This window comes from Bombus affinis, chromosome 11 (genome assembly GCF_024516045.1).
Source record: "Bombus affinis isolate iyBomAffi1 chromosome 11, iyBomAffi1.2, whole genome shotgun sequence".
NCBI lineage: Eukaryota > Metazoa > Arthropoda > Insecta > Hymenoptera > Apidae > Bombus > Bombus affinis.
This window is the reverse complement of record NC_066354.1, coordinates 6188538-6213070: the sequence shown is the minus strand read 5'-3', so window position 1 is coordinate 6213070 and position 24533 is coordinate 6188538. Positions and strand designations below refer to the sequence as shown.

The following is a 24533-nucleotide window of genomic DNA, read 5'->3' as shown; positions in this document are numbered from 1 at the left end:
GATTCCACGCGAGATTCCACGAGCAACAGTTATTTCCATGGAATCGCGCATAACCGTGAGCTATCCGGGAAACATGGTAAAACTGCGTTCGTTAATTCCTTCTGTATCGATGCTTTCCATTCGGAGCAGACCGCGGTTTTGGGATCGCTGATTGCGCCAAGTGAAAATCAGAGAGCCACGAGAAGGGAAAAAAGAAACGGAAGGAAACTGGAGAACAAAACGGGCAGCCGCACGAAATAGGTGAATCGCTATCTGCAAGCTCGTTACACGCCGTTTCGAGACGAGTTTCGCAGGCACTCGTCGCGACTTCGCGATTCCAAAGTACCAGCGGAAGTCCGCGCCCGGTTCTTTCGTTTCCAACTCTGTGCACGCTCGCGCCCTCCGCCCCTCCCTCCTTTTGTCGTCACTTTCTCGTGCCGCGGTTCCGTCTAAATGGAAACTCGAAATTTCGGCCCGCTAACCACGCGTACAGAAGCCTGGCCAGCTTTTGTCGACACTCCCGAGATAGCCCGGACCTGTTTTCATTTTCTCCATTTCGCCCAACCCCTCGTTTTCTTCAATTCATCCTTCTCTCCTACCTCTTCGTGCTACCGCGTTTTTGTTTCCCTACTCCATTCGTCCGCTATCCGTCCCTCTCTTGCGTGTTTCTAAAAATAAGAATAATAAAAAAAAAAGAAGAATAAAAGAGGAATAGGAAACGTTCAACCGCGTACGTGCTTCTATGAACGCACTACGAGGGCCAATGGGACGTTTGCGTCCGCGGAAAGATTTCCACTTGCCAAGTTGGAAAAGTATGTCGGTGAAGTTGTCCTGGCGCGAACGAAACCAAAGTTTCGACGATTGAATTGTCGTTAAGACGTTGCTTAAAAACCGCTAAACGCGAACGTGAATATTCAATCTACGGCAGTGAAAAGGGGCTGGAGAACAAAACGCGAGAACTCGAGTTCGCTGTAACTTTTTCTTTCCGGATGAATCGTGAAAGGTTTTGCGGAAGAAGTTTCCACGGCGATGGCAGTTTCCAGGCCATGCAACTTCCCGGCAAAGTCCACTGAATAGATTAAAACGCGACGTTTCAGGATCTTTGCGAAACATTTCTTTTTACAATTAAACGTTTGCTTTTCTTTTTCCTTTCTTCTTTTTTCTCCCTTTTTCTTTCGTTTGGCTTTTAAAATACATATTTACGAATAAAGGCACGAATCCAGGCGATGCATCGTGACAGCCACGATGCAAATTACGATCACATAATACGGGATTTTTTACGAGCAATCCGGTTAGAACGTTAACAGAGGCTGCTGCGTAGTATTTCAGCGTAACATCCCGGTAATGCGCCCGGACATAATGGCCGGCCCGTAATGTATTCCATAAAAAAAAAGAGACATTAAAAGCCGGCTGAACGCAAACTTCCCCACACCGACCGAATAATCTTCCATCTCCTCTCTTTATGGATTTCTTTGATAGTTAACAACCGCGCAATTAAGATCGCGATCGAAAATTATCTACTATCGAGTTCAGCTTAGAAAAGTCGATTGATCGTAGAAATTTTTTATAATCTTACAAAGCGATTGTTCATTTTTTCAAATTCATTTTTAAATGCGCTGGAAAATTATCACGGTCGATCCATAGGCCTCGTTGATCCTTTGCTTTAATAATATCGTATCATATTCGTACCGCCTGGTATAATCAATCGGACAGAGAATCTTAGCGCAGCTACGGGAATCGTTCTTATTTCAGCTACTAGAAAAATCGCGAGACAGAAGTTTAAACTGATGGTCTTAAAACTAGCTACATTCTCATGCTATTAGCTACATCTTTAAACGCTAGTAAACAGTAAGAAGTCTCGCGTTACAATACTTTCACAGCGCAGTTTCGCTTCGCTGCGGCAGCGTTTCGAAACGACCAAAGGAAAGCTACAGCCCCGCGGAATTTCAATTTCTCGCTTTATTACGTTTCGTTGCCCCAAAATAACCAAGCGGAAATCCTACGGATTCACGGATAGAAAAAAAAAAAAAGGAAAGAATATTCCAAGGCCACACGCAGTCCTGTTACCAACATTACAAAACGGTTTTGCTTTTCCTATCTCTTTCAACCTGCCTCTCCTCTGCCGGCCTATCTTTTCGTGAACAAATTACGAAAACGATCAACGATGCATCCAATTATCAGTGAATATTGCACGCAGTCAATCGACAGAGAATTACTCTGCCCAAGCTCATGCTCGATCGGATCCCATTGCCATTTTCAACAGGATCGATAACAATTACGGTTACGCACCATTAATAACATCCGCGCGTTAACAAACGGAAACACAAGACGGAGTATTCGACAGGGTGTCGAACTATTCCTTGACCAATCTCAGACACGCGTCACGACAATTTGCGAAACGACGAGGCGCTGGGATTCTCCGTGTCGCGTCGATCGAACACGCAATTCCCAGTTTAGTAGCTCTCCTAGCTCTGTCACTAGATACAGGTATATTGGAAAATATATTATTGGAAATTTTCGTTCAATGCTTTTGCCGGACACCCGGACACTTGAGGAGAAAATTATAGATTTCGGGAATTAAAGAATTCAAAGTTTCAGAAACGCAATTACGTTGGTAGCTCAGAGTTTGGAATCTCTCTTTGATTAAATCTATACCGAATTTACTATGGTAGTATAGCATGAAATTGATACTACGAATATCTATGGCAATATTCTTCAGCTGGAAAAATACTTTCTCAGAGCAACGGAATTCTAAGCTTTGGATTTTATAGAAAAATTCTTGGATTCTTGGATTCTACGGAGCGACAATTCCAATTTTCTATGTTGTAGATATTACGCCACCGTGTATAGTGCGGATATTCGCATTATCTCATAATGGAATCTTCGAAGTTGCTTCGTATCGTAGGGAATTAATTTTCTTGCATTGAACGAAAGAAGAACAAACAAAAGCGTCTATGTCGTGTTTCTCTAAACTAAACTTCGGCTACGAAGTTACCGTTTCCTGACAGATACACCGATTTGGTTGCACAGTCCCGTTCGTGGTTTCCTCGGCTCTCATAATCGTTTTAGGGTAATCGGTGTCCTCGGGTTATTCGCTACGGGTGGTACAAATGTTCGCGGGTCGTACGAGACGATTTATCGTGGAACTTGCAGCAGTTTGATCGCTTTAAATGGGGGCACCTTTTTCCGAATTACCAGTTCAAATTAATCGTTCGTACGTTTCCCGTAAGATCAGATTTCCACGTGCGTTCCACGTCCATTTCCTCGATTGAATCAATTCGAAAGTAACAGTGGTCGTTGCCAATTACACGGATGAAAAACACAAGGAAGTTTTGGCGAACACACGAAAAACGCGGATGAAAGTCGATACGGTGGCAGATTTTCGCGGCGCCAAATAAACGCGTATTCGAGAACGGTGCGAAAGAAAGGAGAATCTCGACAGAAGGTAATTTTCCTTGCGAAGAGAGAGAGAGAGAGAACTGAGAAAATTTATCGATGCAAACTATTAAGACTCGGCAGGGACGAGGCGAGTTTCAAGGACCATCGAACGAAAGGCTAATTAGAGGAGTTCTCTTCATTGCCCGGAGCTATGCCATCGAAACTGGGCTGTTTGCACCTCTAGCTCTGGTCGTTTCATCGTCTAAGAATAATTGATTCTCTCCTTCATGTCCCTTTCGAATCGAACGTTTGGTTACCTTCCGAATTTTTTGCGCCAACGAAACGCCAGCTATGTTGTTACGGTACTTGGCCATTTAATTATGAACACTGAAAATTTTCAGAATTTTTCACTTTTCTAACAAAGTAGAGGAAACCTGTGGCAATTCTAAAAGCAAAGATTACCAAGACGATGAGTATGTTTCTAACTTTTGCCTTTTTACAAATTACGAGTTCCATCGTTTTTAATACGCTCTGTATGCCATGCGTGCCATATATTTTCTGTCCTTGTTATTTTGCCAGGCATCCTGAATTTCCATCTTCGAATCTTTGAATAACGCGATGTTCTACGATTGATACAGAAAAAATAAAAATAGAAAGAATATAAAAAGAAAATCGCTAAACTTTGGGCGTGTTCAATGACGTTCGAATAGAATTGCCAGATCGCAGGAAATGTGAGGATATTCTTCTGGCCAGGGACAACGGTCGAAGAAAAATCGTACTGACAAAACTTCGCGTATCTAAATCATCTGGCGTACAAATAGAAAATAAACTGCGTCAAGCGTAAAGCAGTGTCACAGTTTGCGACCATGAGGTTTCTTTCCTGACACTCGGCTACGAAAATAATCTTCATAAATAGCGTGGCGTATGTAGAGAAGCAAAAGAACTGTATTCAAAGCTGGCGCGCGGTGTCTCGCCGTTTTTCACCAACTTTTTTTTCCGCCCAACTTTCGATAAGGGGGATTTATGAAGTACAGTTTGCCAGGAAATTCCCGTAACACCGAGTCGCCGTCGCTGCGGTCATAAACGGAACTTCCACGGAATATAGCGAGGCGCCGCTTAAGACCCTCTTGCGAGCCGCGTTCACGCGGATTACGATTAGCAGCGGAATTTCAAGCGACGACGATGTGCTACCGCGCGTCTCTACTTCCCCGATAACTTCAATTTGCATCCTGTTTCAACCGCCAACAGTCATCCAGGAGAAAAGTTCGCCGATAATTATTTGATACGTTGCTAACCTTTCCCGACATATTTTCCGCAAAATCAACCCGCTTGTAACTACATCGGTATATCTGTGTTCGATTTTACATCACGCTTGCGATGTTGATGAATGGTACAGTGGACAACAATGAGAAACGAAGAGAGTTCTTGCGGATGAAATTGGCGATTCAGATTGTAGCACAGACACTGTTAGGTCAGTGAAACCGGGGATAAAGAATATCCGACAGAGACGATGTTCGTAGTGATAAATATATCGCAAATGTATAAATTTCTATTTTTACGAACATAGTTAAAAAAATAAAACCTATGTAGAGGACTGTTTTATTTGCTAGATATCAAGAGTACCATGTGTTTTTAATATTTCGTGTATTTTTTCGTATTATGTGCGTTCGAATGATTTTACGAAAAAAAGGGAAACACGACGCTCATTTATAACTGCGTTCCGCACGGTAAAAAGACCAATCTGCGTTGCTTCTTTATTATCGAATATATTTTTTTCCGCGTAAAATGCAGGAAAATTAACACGTACCACAACTAGCATTTCGTTAAACAATTTCTCCGAAAAATCAGATATATAATATATATAAAATAACCCGCTATAATATATATAAAAGACCGACGACTCGCTCACCGCGAGTACAATGCGATTACAGGGATAAAAACGTACATACGTAATGAACTGTGGGGGAGGAGGGGGCAGCTGCTTGAATTTGAATTCCAACCGTATCCTTAATGCCTAAGAGCGTCTGAAACACGCCACGTTCGTGCCACCGGCATGTTCCAATTCGAGTCACCCTGTCGCGTCGTGTGTGCATACCGTGCACGGACGTTTGCGAATTCGTCGCGCGGAAAACGAGAAGAATACAGCGCCTCGTGGTCGAAACGCGTGCCCTCCGACTTAACGCGAAAGTAACGGTGAAAAAGGTGCATTGAGAAAACCGTTCCTCGTGCTTTTCCACGAAATCTTGGTAATCGTGCAACTGCCAAGGCTTAGCTTCTTAAGATTTCGACAGAAAATTAGAGCAAAGCTGGTGTAGTAAAATTAAACGATCCATTCTGCTCCGCCTCCGGGGATTCTCAGAATTGGCGAGATTTAGAAAGAAAATTATAGAAAAGGCAGGAGAATATAGGGCGGTAAGATTTAACAAACTCTGCTTTCGTCTACTTCTCATAAAATCTCCGAGTATCTCGATGGCTAGACTCGAAAAATCTCGGAGGAAAAATCAAAGGAGAGTTTCGTGGAATTAAATATGGACGACCCAATTTTTGCGCAAGATTCACGGTGGCTCGCTGCGCGGGCCAAGAAACAAATAGAGGTCAATTTATTTTCGTGGGGCGAAGCAAGTACATAAACTGCAGGCGAAAATACCATGTCTAGACGAGGTTGAAATAGATCGAGCAGGCCGCAGTGATAAAGCTAATTTCACCGGAGCCCGAGAGATTATCGAATTTGTGGTCAGAGTGTGTTGCCGCGCGTCAGGCTGGATCCGCCGCGTGCAATACGAAACCAACTTTCTCGCTTAATCAGTGAGCTTCCCTTCGAGGGAAGGAAAACCGAACAGTTCTACTGTCGGTTCGTTTAAACTTTCCCGGCAGTGGCGAACAATAGCGAATTAACTGAACTGTATCTTACGAAGAACTCTAAGAGGAAACAGCTTTCTGGGAAAAAGAAGAATTACCGTTGGCTGGATATTTTGGTTGAGACGCGACGTCGTCGTTAAGATTTTGCTATGCGATTCGGCAGGAATATGTTTTTAATGGCGCAATGTATACGACCGGTTGCTTCGCGTTATTGGGAATATAAAGCTGCTACGTCGTCGCGTCTCACCGATGACGCATCGCTTCTCTGTACCGAGCATGATATTTCCAAGCCGCAAGATGAGTGGCCAGAGTTACATTTTTAATGGTACAATGCACAGTCGGTCACTCGTCTGCATTGGGATTTAAAAATATAAATCTCGCAAATAGCGTGTCCTTAAAATCGCAACGACGTCGTGTAGCTCGTTTGCACCGTGCTTCGTATTTCCAAGACTCCGAACGATTTCACGGAATTAAATTATCGATTAAATTTTTAATAACGTAATGCACGAAAAATTGCCATTTCCCTGTTATAAATACAGGCGCAGTCACAATATCGCGAAGAGGTTGCATCGTTTGTTCGCATCGGCCTTTAACAATGTAAACCTAGCAAATCTACAACGTCATTCCTATGCATCAGGAAATCACAACGACGTCACACGACTCATCTATGTCGAAGTCCATTTTTCGAAGCTTATTTACGTTGCACGACGTTGAAAGATCGTAAATCGAACGAACCACGAGGAATTTCGACTCGTAACTCGTCTGGCTTATAGGGCGAACTTGACCCATTAAGCAGGTTGGATTAATCAAGTTTGTAACCCCCTTCTTTGTTCTTACGTAAATTTAGTAGCTAAGGCTTCGTCGCCGGGTTCCGGAAACTAAGACGAACGACGCGTACGCGACCATCAGCCTATTTCGCAGCGTCATAGGTTTCTATCGGTAGTACATTGAAAGACAAACAGGACGCTAGATTGCTCTATGCGTTTCTGTTATAATATAATTCGGCCATAAACGATTATCGATCTGAAACCGAGCATAAATGGAGCATATTGTTTGAACGAGATAGGGGCGAGCGAAAAATTACGCCGCGCACACCTGAAACATTCAAGCGGAAATCGATCGACCGAGACTCGCACAACGTGCACATACGGAAGACGATAACTGTCACGAGCTATAGATGTTTAAAGACGCGGCGATAAATATTTGGAGAGACCGCCCACGGAAACCGGGCTTACGGGCTAGGCACCGAGCAATCGGAAATTCGAGACGTCTGCCTTTCACAATCAGAATTTTGGTAATTGTTAGCATATCACATTTTAGGGGGCTAAAAAATCTCAAATCAAAGGAAAAATCTACGTCGTGATTATAAATAAAAATTGAACGATTGTCGCTATAGAAAAGAAGAGGTATAGTTGATCCATACTTTCAGCAACTTCCAAATACATTTTCAGATTTAAACTTCATCCATATATAGTCGTGGCAATCGCGTTTCGTCGCAGAGTTAATGAAATGTAAAAATCTTCTATATAACACACACACACACACATATACAAAAGAGTTTTCTATGATAAGCGTGCAGATACTTTGGCGAACTATCCGATCTCGTGGAAAGATCAAGGTGGAGAATCTGCAAAAGAAAATCTGCTGGAAGAAAAAAAATAGCCTAAACGAATCGTCGACTGGCATCGAGGCTGATCCGACGTGATCCCTCGCAAGACGGATCGGGCGAAAAAGACGTGTTTCCAAGGCGAGAACAGGCAGCCAGGGAGATTTCAGTTGATGAGAAAATTCGAAAAAATCCTGGCGCCAAGCGGTCGTATCCCGAACAAAAGAGGAGTTGATTTTTAACCCTTTGCCAAACCCCTCGTTTCGTTTCGTTTCGCTCTTCAGCGCGACAGTTTCTCCGCTTTTTGTTCGCCTCGCTTGAAAACGTCGGATAGTCCGAGATCCTTTTGGAGAAATAGGAACGATAAGTCACTGGGAACGATCGCGTGACGAGCGAGCAAATGCTCGGAGCACTCGTTTCTATTCCGAGCCGGAGACATTTTCCGGTCGAAAACAATTCCATAAATGCGAGGCGCCGTGATATGCTACGAACGAAAGATACACGACCCCGCGATCCGTTTCCTCGCATTAATCTCCATTCGAGCACGTTCTCGCCAGCGTAACTACGACTCGAAAATTTACAAGCCCGAGTGAGTGGCGTTCGCGCGAAAAAAATGAGCAGGAGAAGCGATGAATTATTACGCGGCGTGTCCATGTGTTATTCTTTGAGCACGCCGCGTGTTTTTTCATAGACTTCGTCCCTGTAAATCTTCATTTCCGTTGACCCTTTTTTTCCCTTCCATTCAGAACGTAAAGGGGAAAGGTAGTCCTGCACGGGTTACGAAAACATGTCCCCCTTAAAGGGAACAAACCGATAACCGAAACGCTAACTTAACGACATGACAAGAACTCGCTTAAAACACTGGAACAATTAATCTGTACCGTGTACATTACTGTACTGATTTTAATGAAGATGCTGCAACAAGAATAAATAGCTTGTTGATAAAAATCGCGGTAAGAAATACCTTCGCGGTGATAAAGCAAACTAGTTTGCAATTTGTTGATAATTCTGGCGTTAGGTTTCCGCTAAAATTATTACATCCAACGACGATTGAAATGGAAATAAACGTAGAAAGACAAAGTGGAAGGTATCTCCGTAAGAGAAGAAGAATGCGAAGCAAAGAGGGAAAGAGCGAAGTTCTGGCTTAAATTTTTGAAAGAGTTCGACAACTATCGTGCCTGCGGACTATTCGCCAACTTTCCAAGTAAAACAACGAGAAACAAAGTTACTTCGATTAAAAGACCAGCTGTTCGGCGCGTGAAAGTGTTTAACCATGTTCGCGGTACGCTCCACGGTAGAAAGAAATCGCGATTGCTCGCTGGAAATAAAAAAAAAAAAAGCGATCGGGTAAAACGTGTCGCGAAACTGGATATCAAAATTTCAGAGGGTGACTGGTCATTATCCAGGGTGAATTTAGGGAAAAGCAACGAAACTGGCCAACTTTTTTCTCTGTTTCCGTGGGTTGGACACTTAGCGGCTTGTTTTTCAACTCCTACGTCAGCGTACCGTGACGTATGCACGTCCAGCTCTTTTAATCGCGTGTGACCTACATAGCCGCGGCTCATCTTCTGTTTACTCGCATGTAGCCGCGCCGGATATATCGGTATCTCTGGATAATTCGCGTGCCGATTAATTCCAATTGTCGGAAACCTCGTTGACATTTTTCGCTCTATACGTCCGCCAGTTGATTTCAATTTGCAGCGACACGACCGCGTATCTCCGTGGCGTTCTGATTCATTCGAGTCGACGAGCGATCCAACTACGTTTGCCCGATAATTCCCGTGAAAAAATAGCCGACGAGCCCGATCAATCTCGGCTCGCTGAACCATTCGATTATCCTCGACGAGGAAGCCATAAGAAATAGGGTAGTGGAAGCAACAGATTACGAAAGGGATCGTCGCGGCTTGAAACGAGCGGCTATTCAAAGAAAACGTAGCAACGGAATTTTTAACGGCCACTTTTCGTCCACAAACTATTTCGTCCACTCTTTCTAAGGACACGGGCCCGAGCTGATTAAGGTCGGCCAAGTGGATGAAAAGAAGGAACCGAGGGAAAGATAACTCCGGCAGTCGCGATAAGACGGTGGGAAACGGACGATCGCGCGTCTCGGACAGCGTTTCGTATCGCCAGGATGCGAATTGATCCAAGCTCGCGCAAACAGCGACACGTTCAAGGCAGAAACTTTCGTACTGAATGGCTCGCGAGCATTTGGTTAATTGAAAGTTGAAATGACGGCGGGAAATTTGGCCGCGGTTCTGAATCAATTATCCATCCCTCGTCGTGCTTCGAGTTTCCCAACGATGGAAAGCCTCGGCATCCTCTCTCGTTTTTTCTCGGGTCGACGAGAAATTAATTCCAGCGCTCGAAATTCGGTTCCATCGATTGCCTCGGTGTAACGAGCTCGGCCGAACGTCACGGATAACGACGCTTCTCGGCGGAATTATTTTTATACGGGAAATATGTAAAAATACATTTATACGTGTAAAGTAGATTTTAATCGCAGGCAAGGACTCGCGTAAATATTTGCTGCTTCAAGTGAAACTTCCCCTGCGACTATCTTAGCCAGCGAATGGAGTTCCAAAGGTATCTTAATGGGAAAAAAACGAGCAACGAGGTTCACTCACTGTGAAGACGATCGTCGACCCTCGCCTGAAGCATGTTGAAGCTCGAGCTCGGCCGATACGGCTGCTGATCGCGAATGCCGCCGCACGCGAACTGATAAAAGTCCTTGCAAGGATCCACCCCCTTCTTCATGAACGCCACCATCCGCTTCGACGCTTCCTCGCAGGCTTTCGAGTCGCACAAGCCCTCCGGGCCATCCCTCTCCCTGATGCAGGCTTCGTCCTGGAATGGAAATTCTTTTCTTGTTTCTTTTTCTCGTGTTTCTACAATGCTTCCTATCTTCCTTTCTTTTCTTTCTTTTTTTTCCTCTTTTTTAATTGTACCGTAACTTGACAGCAGCGAAAAGCAATTCGAGCTAGTGTCAAGGATAGCATCAAAGATTAGACGGCATTACGAGGACAATTTTCCGTATTTCGAGACGGTAAATGAGGATACGAGAAACGACTGAAGAACAAAGTTTAAGGATTAACGAGAACATCTCGCCGAGAGACGAAGGATATATTTAATCGTATTATACGTTCAGACGTTTCATCGTAAAATTATTAACGCGTGCAGAGACGTCTTCGCGTTCTATTTCGCTAATTCGTTCGCGTTATGAACGTCTACTGTACTGGATCGTGAACGATCGAAGCAACGAACGTTTTTTTCCGAAAGTTGATTCGATTCCTCGGCGTGTAAAGGTGAACTGCTGTCTCCTTCCTCTTCTTGCTGGTTAACGCGTTGAAGTCGCGGAATATTTGCCAGCGAAATCTGGGATCATACGTCTTCCTCGAAAGAGACGAATGATGTGACACGAAGTTCGGGTCTCGCCGAAGATAAATAAGAAGAAAAGAGAAAGGGGAAGAAGGTGTGAAGAATCACTGGCGAGTTACGTCGCAAACCTATTCGACGAGTTGCTAAAAATTCGAGAACCTAACGAAAGGCCAGCCGTGGTTGCGTCCACGACTTTCATTGTCATCAATTGCTTTTCATCCGGACCGGATGGCCGTACGTCTTTTTGACAGAGACGGATGATCGTTCCGCCAATTGTGCCTTACTTCGCCAACAGACCGGATACGACCAAGTGAAATTAACGTCAACTCGACTCTCCAGAACTCTTCATTTATTTCCGTGGAAAGCAGCATCTAAGCGTAAGAAATCGTTCGAAATCGAATCCCCTAGTTGCGGTACTTTGATAACTCAATAGACAAGATTCGATATAAATTGAATCGGTCAGAGGGAAGGGAAATCTGACAAGTGCATGTTCCTTCGTCTTTTTGATTTTCGTATCATTTGCTAGTGAAAAACGTGTACTTTTCGTACAGTACGGAAAGAGGAATAATTTGTTGGAGGTGACGTAGGGACATGTAAATCGCCGTCGAAACATTTCACCCTTCAAGGAAACCTAATCTACATCGTCCAATTTAGCCCCCGCGAACCTCGTAAACATCATAGAAGCCATGTTATCAGGCAGTTATCTGCTATCGAGCCGCCAAAATAGGGCAAGTACGATCTCGACCCTCGATAAATTCTAGTATCACGACTTGTTTCACCACAACTCGTCGGCTTGTCTGCTCTACGATTACCTTTGATTCCCTATATCGATGTATCTCTTATTAATGTGTTCTCTGATTAATCGGAATTCCTCCGGACTAATCAGACATTCGTCTTGGGCGATCCGATAGGTTTGCCAGGCGCGACGTTTACTCGTCGAATTTCTCGACTCAAAGACGCGAAGCTTGTGAAATTCTTCGCAAAGTCGTCCGCGAAATTTCGGATTCTTCGACGCACGCGAAATGGAAGGAACCGCCGAAGAATATCCTCTCGACCGAAGGTTTCTTCGATACGAGGAGTCTCTTGATACGCGGGAAAAATGAATTCAGGATAAATAGAATGAAATTACGCTCGTAAGCTTTCAATTTATATTCCAGGCACGGCCTACCGCTCTCTATCTAAATCACATCTTGGAGAAGATGGCTGAGCTCGTTTCACCGTGCATTTACCTCGTCCCGACCTAACCCGCACGCACTCACCCCCGCTTAAGGAGCGAAATCGTAGCTACGACGAGCACGTTTCGTGGTTGAAGCTCGGTTACACGTAAGAAAGCGTTCCAGATGTTATGGAATGCAAACGGAATTTTCGCCCGCCTTTGATGCCACGCGTCGATCCTCGACGTGAATTCTAAAGTTGTGTGTAGGATATGCGTTTGCGACAAGGAATACGCTGTTCTCGTTAAACGTGTATTTCTCGTGGTTGTGATATTATGTTACAGCAACGTGGCACGAGGGATTTGTTCGCGTGGCATTTGGTATATTCGCGTTTCGTCAGTCATTGGTTAACTATTTTTAAATTTCTTACTTTTCCTCCTCTCGTTACCGACTATTTCTTTCTTAAGCAGTTGAATTTAAACTACCCCGTTAGAACCAGAAGACTTCTCGTTTTCATCTGCTGTGATATCCGTACGCGAAGTACCAGCAACATTTTTCCTCGATTTAGTGATTTTTAATTCGCGTTCAATTCGAGTAACACGTGTTACGTATAACCAAGCAGCACATATCGACTCTAACCCGAAATGTTTCGAAAGGATGGCAAATACGCTGGATTATCCAATGGACTAAATACCGTGAAAGAACAGGTAGTATAGAGTACCTGTTTTAATCAGACACTTCTGACTGTAGCAACTTTCGAGTTGGGAGTTAGAAAAGGAATGAAAAGAGGAAAGTTGCAAATGCACCGAACGAAGGAAACTTGAAAGAGTGAAAGAAGACGGGGCAAAAGGATGAGGGATTTCCTCGTCGATTCAAGAGTCCGGATGCGAAAAAATAAAGGTCAGGAAGAAGGGCGAGACCTTGATCCAGCGTAGGGTTGACATTTGCCTCGAAACCTTAGCTCGTAGTATGGCTTCGTCGCGATGCAGCACGTGCTGCTCTAACGACCCGGCTCGAACTTCCACCGGGAAAAGCATTCAACGACTCGAATCCATCATTTGTCGGCGACGCTGAATATTCGATATCGAATAAATCATCCACAGGATTCTCCATATATCCACCACAACGACGACTACGATCTTCTCGACGTTCTCGATTCTCGTTTACCTAATCCTCGTTACCTAGGATCGCGCAAACGTTTTCGAAGGTAAACTGCACGATATATATCCTATATATTCCGACGGCGTATAATTCACGTATTTGATTGCGATTTGAAACCAGTTTGATCAAATTAAGTTTGAAATTTTCATTTACATAAGGTGCCACCGCTTGAAAATCGTTTCAATTAGTTTAGCCTTACAGCTACGAATTCCAAAGATTCTCGCGATATTATACTTCGGCATCGTTTCTTGCAATTGGATTCTACAAGAAAATCGAGCTATTTATAAATCGTGGTCTGGTAATAACAAAGAACGCGTCTGTTGGCTTTTCATTTTTATACGAGCCAGCAAGAAGGTTTAAAAAGGCGAACAAAAATGAATACACAATGAGATTAAGATAAACATTGTTAGTTAAGCTGGAGATATTTAAGCGAGATATTCCTAGCGTGGAATAGCTGTATATAAGGCAAATGTGTTAAGTTAGGGGAACGTCAGCGGTATATTACGTCGATATAATCAATCCTCTGGCTACGTCCGGAAAATTCGAGCGGCAATCTGCTTCGAGTCCCCCTAACTACCACCGCAGACGTAATTGCTGCAAACTTATTAACAGGCTAAAACCGAGCGAAGACACGGCGAAAAAGAACCGTTTAATTGATCGTGGATTACCTGCAGGCTTTTCTTCTCCGTTTAATCCTCCAGAAACGGCGTTTAACGTCGCAAAGAAAATTTAACGACTATCATAGAACCGAGACGATTACGATATACGATATTTAATAAGATCTGATGCTGGAGAACGATTCGAACGAACGCGTCGGCCGAGCATCGACCGCGCTTTAAATAAAATAGAGCGTCAGCGAAAGGCGGCCTCGGTTCTGATAATTCCCCCGTAAAAGTGTCTGTAACGGGCGAAGGGATTTTTATACAGCTGGCCAGGCAAATTGAACCACTGTTTTATTGAAACGTATATATTGCGCGCGCCACGTCGAGTTTCGTACTATTCGCAATAAACTAGCCCCCGCGACGACTGCGTATAAATTCGTTTCTTGCTCGTCTATTTCGAAAGAAAGAGTCGGTGGAAATTCGCTTTCGAGTGAAAGTAAGCGCGAAATACTTTGCTGGTTTTTCCAACTTTTCGACGAAAGTGGAACGACAGGAATTTGACAAAAGAGAGACAAGCTGCGAATGAGATGGAAGCAATTACGGGGCTTGACTTTGCGGCTGATCGATGTATCAAATCCATTGAACAGAGTTCGAAATGCGATAGGTTTCCGATATATGTATGTATAACTCGAAATATGGATATTGGTATCGATTAATAGAAGTTTGTCGGGCATCTCGTAAATGCACGTTGATGACAGACTAACGCGTAACAGTCACTTCTGTCGGTGACAATGAAACCATAATTGATAACGTTATCCTGGAAATTTCGAGCGGCTGTTGATGATAAACTACTCTCCTTTCCGCGTACATCACTCGTTTATAATTTCTTTCCTTCTTTTTTTATATTTAGAATTTCTCAAACGGTGAAACACGTCGTTCGAGTAACTTTAAAGTTACAACGCCCCTTCGCCCCGCGGTAATATCTCATCGATAGAATTAATAAATTCTTGTCGAACAGACGGTCGTTCGAGGGAATCTATTTTTATATTGCACAGTTTATTCTCGCTTCTCCGCGAGACGATCGATCGATCGCGCGTTAACGATTACACCCCGGCCTTTAACCCCCTTTCGAATTTGCAAACAGCTCGTTTCGCGGCCGAGCGTCCAAGCTGGCAAATATTTTTTCGCTCGCTGTCCGCGAACGTACATTAACTGCCATCAAAGTAGCAACTCCTGGAGGCAACGAATCCGCGGGCAAAATTAATGTTGTCCGTAAAAGCAGCGCAATCTCAATAACCCAGCTCTGCTAACAATCAGTTGAAACTTGTAAACAGCTTCCTTCTATTAAAATCTCGTTCGTATTTCCTTGCGAAAGTATCTCGAATGCTCTGCTGCGAGTTGAAATAAACCGACTCATCTCGATAGATCGTTTAGGGAAGAGGAAACGCGATGAATCTGTTCGACGACGATCAACGTATAAACAGCTTGTCCAAGTGCATATTGAATTACGATCGCCGTATCCAAGGACCTTTAACTGAATTATAGCTTGCTTAATGTTAATTGAGAAGCCGCATAAGGATAACTGCGAACTGATACCAATTATACGGCCATTACTCATTCGAGAACAACAAGGGGTGCTACGCATTTAGCTCTGTTGAAGGTTTCCGGCAACGACCGTGTCAAATCCAATTGAGATTACATGCTCCGTGTATAATCGCGTTCTATGCTGTTGATAGCGACGGTTCGCATTCCAAGGAATCGCATTCAGATTCGAGATACTTGGTCGCAAAGACGCGAAAGAACGAAGATTCTACTCTGTTCGAGATTCCGATTTGTGTGTCGTGATCCCCGAGGGGCATACGTTTCAAAATATTTTCTGGATGATCGACGCGGTTATTGTATACGCGTATATTATTTTATATATTCCACAGTAACATTTTCTATAAATTGTCTTTCACAAATATACCGCGGATTTTTAGAATTTTAAATATACAAAAAATGCACATAATGCGTGTAACATGTACACAGAACGATTTAACCAAATCCTCCGTATTAGCCGAGGTGCTTTGAACTTTGTCATAATCTTATCTTCTGCGAAATTTCAACAACGAAAGCATAAGCACGGCCAGGTATCGTGAAAGCGTTTAATCAAACTTTCCTTCGATTAAATAATTAACTGAAGCTAAATGCATTACATCATGAAAACGTTTTCTACGAACGCCAATAGACTTTTCCGAGTATTTTCTTAGGCCCGATCCACATTACCTCTGACAATCAAAATAGGACACTTTCTGCGCTACCTGAGAGGTGGAACTATTTATTCATTACACGGTTGATAAGCAAAACGGTATGTTGTTGTTCCAATTATTTGCCTGTTACACGAGGATGAGCAATTTTAAAACAGATCGAGCAACGTTATCCCGAGTTGAAGGAAGATCGAGAGACACCAGCGCGTCTCAATAAAACACGTCTAGAAAATATTCGATCTCGTTTACATCTGGAGAAGGTCTCTTATATCGGAAGCGAATGGAGAGGAGAAAAACGCGAGGAATCAGCTAAAAGACGGAGTGCGACATTTTTCTCATTCCTTGGCGTGGCACGAGTTCGCGAAACCCTTCACGACAACTGATCGCCGAGATATATGGGCGAAATTTCCGTGGATAACCGCTCGTGTTTTGCTCGTGACGTCTCCAGCTTTGGCGACATGAAAGCGCGTGATATAACGCTTCAGGGAAACACTGCCGGTGAGGACATAAACTCTCACGGTCTGGCTCGCACGGACAAAACCTGTTACACCACGCTAACTAGCAAACAGCTTACAAATCGTCCTCCTTCATTGAGCCTCGACAGCAGCAAAGACAAATTTACAACGTACGTCGAAATTCGTGTGTTGCAGTTAAACGCGGAAATATCTTTACTTCATCGAAGTGATAAATCATCGCGAGCCAATGTACATTCATGGATAAGTGGTACGCGTATAATCGAACGTCACAATCTTTCAACAAGCTATTGGATAACGCTATGACGTTCGGTTAGTTACGTGGATCGCTTTCACGTGAAAAATCGAGCCTCTCAGAAGCCAAACTGATCGACTTCGCTTTTTATAAATCCCTTCGTTTCGTTACGATCGATACTCGAATTGCTCACTCCTCTAAGTTTATCCGTCGCGAGACGACAGCGGCGAATTCCACGGTAAAAAGTTTCCACGAAAGATGGTAAAATTAGAGACTGGATGAAAATTCGGATAGCGATCGTTCGACAAAATAAGCGAACCGATGCATCATGCAAAAGACCGGTGATAAAGGTACCGATATCCCAGCGATCGAAGCAGCCTATAGAACGCGAGACAAGACCGAGAAGCATCGGGTACATACGTCGCTTTATGGTACAACCTTCGTTTTACGAGGATACCAGCCGACGTCACGTTGAATCTCGTGGAAATATCGTTCGGAACGTCGATCGGTTTCCCCCGTGATTTCATTTTTCGGGAGAACGCGACACGTCGATGAAATTCTCTCGGCAACGTCTCGAAATTTCCATTTACTATCTCGTATGGCGCGTTTTATACCTCCTTAACAGACATTTAAACGCTGATTTATGCCTCTTCATCGCATTGAACAGCGTGGAAAAACATCAAGCCTCGAGTTGCTCTTAATTCGCTAGCAAGGAAACAACGATGCAGAAAGCACCGCGATATTCCATTGAATAGCGGAGAGGTCTCGCGCGGAATGGTAAAAACAATGGTGCGGATTTGAAAAGATGGCTGTCACTCACCACCGGTACGCATTCACGCGGCTGCTCTCCCTCCGGCAGCGTGGTGATGAGGAAGAGGACAGGACTGGTGACGAGCAAACTGGTGACAAGCAGCATCGCGAACGTGAGCAACGCCTTGTGCACGGCCTTACTTCGACGAAGCCAGTAACACGGCACGCAGCATATCCAAGTACCCTGTTGCGCGGCTCTCTCGACATGTACCTGAACAACCAACACGTTGCTTCGATTAACAAGAAAGTTGTAGTTGCGGAGTTTCTTGCTCGTTGCGGACAAAATTGCGCTTTGGATTAAATAGAGTTCGATACGAGGCAAGAGGGAGTAGAAGGTGTACTATAAAAGTTAGAAAACGAAAGACTTTGGAGAAAAGACGTTGGAGTACGTGAAATTGCGTTAACAAAAGACGGGTGAGAGCTTCTCTGCTGAATTCTTTTATTAGGACAGGAATCGTTTAAAAGGAAAACAGAGAAGGAATGGAAAAGAAATGTCGGGGAAATGGAATGTCAACACCGTACTGGATTATCGTGAAACGACGGATAAGTGACTGAGTGAAAAAGGAGGATCAAACACGCCGGAATGTCGTCATTTAACTTCCGTGTTATAGATCCTGCTAATTTCAACCGCTCGTAAACCGAGCAAACCACCAGCTACTCACAAACCAAACTGGCCAAATCCATTTTTCGTCAATTTTCTCCATTTCTTTACGTATCTACGTGCTACGATCGATGTCCAATCTTGATTATTTTCAAAAAATTCGCTCGTAAGCAAATACAGCGTAAATAAAAATAAATTTCAAGTTAAATTTAAAGACACCACGTTCATATTTCTCTGCCTTTCGATTGATAAAGTTGAACAAAAAATCGTAGGAAAAGTCGCGAAGAAAAATAATTACCATTGGCTCGTCTGGAAGGCCGGATCCCTCTTCCGTGCCAGGATTATTTCCGGTCCCAGGGGGACCGGTCGGCGCGGGCGTAGTCGCGCCGGGTCCGGTGCCCTGTGCGTGCACATGTGCGCCACCTCCGGCCCCAGGGGCGCACAAAGTGCGAGGACTCAGGGGTAGCCTCACGCTTGCCTCGCCACGGGATCTGCTCCCACCGCCACGGGCCCCGCGGCCCCCGTAACCCCGGCTCACCGTGCACAGAGCCACATTTGCCGGGTCCCGTGGAACTCCCTAGCTCTCTAAAGGCCGCCAATCTCGAACGACACTTCGTTCGCGATCACCAAACTTGCTCAGTACCCAACCCGTCACCGATACTGGCCCAGTAGATCAGTCGATCAGCACCCACGAGTCTCTCTCCCACTTCTGCATATTTCTTCGTTCCTCGTCGATCTGTCGAAATAAGAAAATGGAATCTTTTATATGTATAACTATTGATAGATTGTATGATATTGCTATAGCATGTTATGTAATATATTCAGTAACGAATAGACTGCGGATGTCTATGTATTTATGGGAAATTTAGAAAAATATTAGTACAAATATAGATAATACATAAGTAAGATGAACAAATGTGTAACTATGCTAAGATGGTCTATGAAATTTTCCTGCAATCTCACGATCCAGTAATTACAGCAACTATATAGACTCGTTAATTATTGGTATTTGGAATAATGTTTGAAGAATAAATTTGATATTTGGCTGGATAGCGAATAACGTTCGAACGATAGAGAACTTTTGTCTATTTAATGGTCGGTTTGATCCTCTTTCGAACACCGTGTAAAGATTAGATTCAGACCAGTAACCGCGACCAACTAAAGTACAGAGTTAAAAAGGAACCGCCGATAAGAATGGCTTTGCCAAATGTGCTCTCGGGTATCTTGGACACCTTTGGTTGTCTCCCTGGCATTGCAATTGTCGAGCTGATCTAGATAACGCGCTCTTTTGTCTACGTAACACTCTCTAACTTTATCTTGCATTAACGCTATTGTTTAATACGTGTAATCTTATCGTTATCCTGCCTTGACGAAGAAGAATCGTTTCAACTTGCGCGAATTATTACGTACTAATTAGCACATAGATAGATGGAATTCAATCCCTCAATGTCAAAACGTCAAGCACAATGGACACGAACAGATTACTATAATCGAGCTAGTGAACAATTAATTGTCTCGGACGTCAGGTTGACGTGCGTACCTTCGTGACGAAACGTAGGTCTCTCTGAACCGAAATTTCTGTCACATTGATCATTCGGTTCGTTTCTTCAAGATTTTGTACTAAGCTCGATTAATCGCGACGTTGATCTCGAAGATAAGATCGTTCAGCTAAGAATACGATGGAGCAGAGTGCGTGACACGGAATCATTTGCCCTGGAGAGTGTCGCGAGAGCAGAATTGTCCAGATTTGTCCATGCTTCTCTTTACGATGGAAATTCTTACGCGAAGCTGACTTCATAAATGCAACGTTCTTGCGTTGGTAACAAGCCACGTGCGATTTATTTTCATATCAAAGTACGATCGTACCGAAACGACTGCCGATTATATTTCATTATAAGGGAATTATGTTCGTGTTTAGCGGTGCGTAACACTGTGACTCATTTTAAATGGGACAAAAAATTAGTCCTCTGCTCGAACATAGATGTAGATAAAACAAGATTTATAAAAGCCAAGGTTACGCACGAATTAAGTCATTCTCCTATCGTAAGAAGCGATCTTAGGACTCTACTAAATCGCCTTTATAGAATCCTCCGTTTAATCTGGATTACTTCCAAGTTGTTTGCACCGTGGGATTTCTAATTTATGCGCATTTCTTTGTCGCAGCGAAACGCACCGCTTCATCGACCGAACGCGAATCGAGAGCATTCTCGAAAAAAAGAAAAAAAAAAGGAAGAAAAAAGAGGGAATAGAACGAACGAGTTAAACATCAAGATCCGCGTGATAAGCTACGACAATCTTAAAACGTCCACTTGCATGTACGCTTTGGTCACGACTAGACCGCCCTGCCTATCTCATTTATTTACAAGTAGCGTGATTGCCTTAACAATTCATTACGTTTCCTTCGTTGTTAACTTCTCAACTCTGAAATTTACATTCCAGTCGAAACCCGGCCAATGACGAGACCAGCCAACCTTTCCACCGACGTTGTCCTGTCCAACAACCTTTTCTGCTTCCTAAATAATTCCATTGGTCGGACCACGTGGTGAAGGTAAGAGAACAAATATGCTGGGAAACTTTGGCTGATTTTTCTTCCTACCGTTCAAATTACAAACAATACGAAAGTTTTAAGCTGGGCCAACAAGAAATCTGCCGGATAACTCGATAAACTAGAGACTTTGCGTATAGTATTTCCCGCACGAACGCTGAAATTTTCTCAACATCGCCGAGCTGTCTCTCGTTCCGCGAATAAGAAATAAGGTTTTGTCGTTGACTGAAAGTTGCAGCCGTCTGATAAGAAAAGTATAAGCTGTCCGACGTAAAACCGACCTCATTCTCTAACCAACACGCTGCAACTCGCCAGAGACGAATCGCTCTTACGCGGGGACAGGCTGTGTACGTTTGCTTTGCTCGATTGTTCGCAACTTTAATACGAAACATTCGATAGATCGTATCTATCAGAGGGAAAGCAGGTAAAAGGTAGTTTGTGTTTCGTGCATACGTATCATCGAGATGATTTCAAGAGTAGGTCGATCAGCAGTTGGTGGAGATTTGCCAGTCAGATCAACGTGTATCGAATAATTTGGAGCAGGGCTTACGCTAATATCGCGCGGCGCGATAAGGGATGGCCGATCGGTCGTCAGGATTTATGAAAATGACAGCAGACGCGTCGGCATAGTTTATTCATAGGAACGACAGCCACCGAGCTGATATATTCGCCGATTATTTTTTGCATCGGGATAAAAATATTCAGGGCCGATGCGAGATCACATTTTCCAGTCAATGGAGTACGTGATCGAGGCCTCGGAACCGCGGCGAAAAGAAAAATGTAAACGAACCGGCCGAGCCGAATCGAGCGTGAAACGTAAATGCAGAAAAGAATGGAAAGCGCACTTCCGCTTCGGGTCGCTGTTTCTCTTTTCGTATTTCACGCGAGCATAGAGAACGGCGGCTCTGTCTTCTTAAAGTTCGCCATCGAGTTACTACGCTTCGAATATCGCGTCTTTCGAAACGTTGATCTCGACCAACTTTTGCGCGGCCACCCAGAAAACTTTTCCAACGGAAGCGGATTTGCTTGTACGCAGTTTCAACGAGAACGCACCGATCGGCGGGACCCATTTCGGATTGAAAAAGTTTCGGCGCACCCACGTCCTCCGGTTAATCGAACCGATGCAAAGTTTCCAGTATTTTTAGGCTCCAGCATTTTCGTATCGAACGTGCTCTACCTTACGTGCAAATAAATTCCAAGGTCGAATCCCTGACTGATCCATGTTGGCGAATTTCACCAACATTTCGATCGACACCGATCGCTTCTTCGAAGAAACCTATACGTAGAGAAGCTACAGCAATTGTGTAAAGCTTAATCAATATCTGCGGAGTACAATACATCGAGCAAGGTATCGTATCGGAACATGTGGTCGTTTCAAGGGTAACGTATTTCTCTATTTCGCGTAGGACGCGTCGTCAAACTGTGGCAAGTTTGATACGCTGTGCATCTACGAACGTCATACGGTGCTATTTTCGCAACATCAAACGTTACATGTAAACAATTACATAAAGTCGCCGAGGCTCAGCTCATTAACAAGGTCGTTAGTGGGTACAAACTGGTGCGAGCTTGCTGGTTCGTGTAACAATTTTTTCCCAACCTAACGCGCTACGCTTACTATTTAGAACGTTATTTATACGACGCTATATAAGAAAAAGAAGAAACGAACGTATCAGCCAACTCTCAACAACAACGATTAATCTGCTATCTGATATTTCCAATTGTAAATTTCCATCTCGAGGAGAATCTGAACGTTTACCGAGTAACGAACTTGGTTATTTATTTATTGCAATTTCGGAGATCCGAGTTCGCTCGTTAACAACCACGAAGAAGATGAACGAAACCGACCGTCAATTTTCACTCTCGCCGTGTGTATCATTTCCATACTATCCTCTTTAAAACGGAGAAAGGGGAAAGAAAAAATGAAAACAATCGATCGTCTTACCTGTATAAAATCCAGCAACGTGTCGACGAAGCTTCGACGAAGATTATTTCCTGGCGATTTCACTGGTTCGAATGCCACTTCCGGTTCACTGGACGTCCGCGGGAACGAATGACCGAAGCGCGGTTCGCGTATTTCTGCGTCTAGTCGTGGCGGGTACGGGATAACCGGAAGTCGAGAAAACGCGGCCCTGCTTTACGGCTGGGGGTAACACGCGGACTGTCGGACCAGACTCAACCTGCAACCACCGTGCCGCCTCTCTCTCTCTCTTCCTCTCCCACTCTCCCTCTCTCTCTCTCTCTCTCTCGCTTCGCCCACCACCTCCCCATTCTATTTCTCCCTCTCTATCTGCCTCTCGCCCCTTCTCTTTCTCGTCTAGCGTCCTTCTTCAATTTTATCGTCTTCTTCCTTCCATCTGCCTTTCGAAATCCTATTCGCATTTCCTTTTTTCCTTTCTTCGATTCACTCGCTTCGTTCTCTCGCAACGAACGTCTTTCTCGCCCCATTTTCTCTATCTCGCTGTTTATTCCCTTGCCCTTTGTCTCCTCCCGTCTCTTATACAAATATTACCTTCTCTGTCTTTTCTTGCCGTTTCCCGTCTTGCTTCTGGCTTCGTCCACCCTCTCCTTCTCTCCAACATCCGCTATCAAAGCCCGGTCGCAACGCGCAAGCCCTCGATATTCAAACGTTGCGAGCATGGTCTACGAGCCACTACGAAAGCTCCGAGTGCGTTCCTTTTGTTCGCCGTGGAAACTTTGTCAGCCCGGTAACGCGGCTCTAAATAATGGCTTTTTTTTCACCGAGTACACACCCGCTACGAATACGCTGCCACGGGGAAATTACTCGTTGCTTTTTGCCAACCGGGAATCGTTGTTGCCGCACGTTTATCCGCTTAATCTCACCGACAGTCGAGATCGATTAGAAACTAGACGAGCTTCGATCGCCAATTGATCGCGTTGCCTGTCGTTGGATATAGTAGGATAAGGGCAGTCAAAAGTGTCCTTGAAGCGATTTCTCTCAAACTATGCACCATTCGATAGTTTAGCAAAAGAAATGATCGTCGACTTGTCTTCGACCCTTAACCGAAAGGCTAGTTTTTCAGGGAAAATTCGGATTTTCCCTATTTTTCCTATTTAATGGGATATAGAAATTCTGAGAAAATTCTAGGGCACGTTGATGTATGTCGGAGAATTCTTTTTGAATTTTTCGTTGCCTAATTTTTTAATGAATTATAAAGCATGTATACACATATGTTGAGAAAAAATTTGTACAATTATTTGCAAATTTTATTACTCGTAAATTTTGGCTCATAGATCATATGTCTTACTTTGCTCGATACTTTCTTTTTCTTTCTTGCGTTTGTTTCATGTTAGTCGGTACGGATCGTTCAAGCTCTTCCGAGTCCAAGTCCTCCTCAGAAGTCATACTTTTATCTACGTATCAATAAAAAGAAGGTAAGTAACGAAATAAAAAAGTAAATATTGTCTGTTACCATTTTCTGTTACCTTTCGCTGTTTCATAGGCTTGTCGCGAGCTTACGTCGTTTTAAACTATTACGAGCTGCTGTAAT

The 24533-nt window shown here is 43.9% G+C and overlaps 1 protein-coding gene across 2 annotated transcripts in view; it reads right to left on the bottom strand.

Annotated features, from left to right (window-relative positions):
- LOC126921957 (neprilysin-1-like) overlaps positions 1 to 23174 on the bottom strand; it is a 74105-nt gene extending 50931 nt beyond the window's left edge. For both annotated transcript variants that reach the window (XM_050734051.1, XM_050734052.1), the window contains exons 1-4: positions 22967 to 23174; positions 18778 to 19215; positions 17889 to 18089; positions 10447 to 10666 (exon numbers count right to left, since the gene is read on the bottom strand). In XM_050734051.1, the coding sequence (XP_050590008.1) occupies positions 10447 to 10666; positions 17889 to 18089; positions 18778 to 18780 (424 nt within the window). In that variant the 5' untranslated portion in view covers positions 18781 to 19215; positions 22967 to 23174. The remainder of the gene's footprint in view (positions 1 to 10446; positions 10667 to 17888; positions 18090 to 18777; positions 19216 to 22966) is intronic.
- Between the last annotated feature and the right edge of the window lie 1359 nt (positions 23175 to 24533).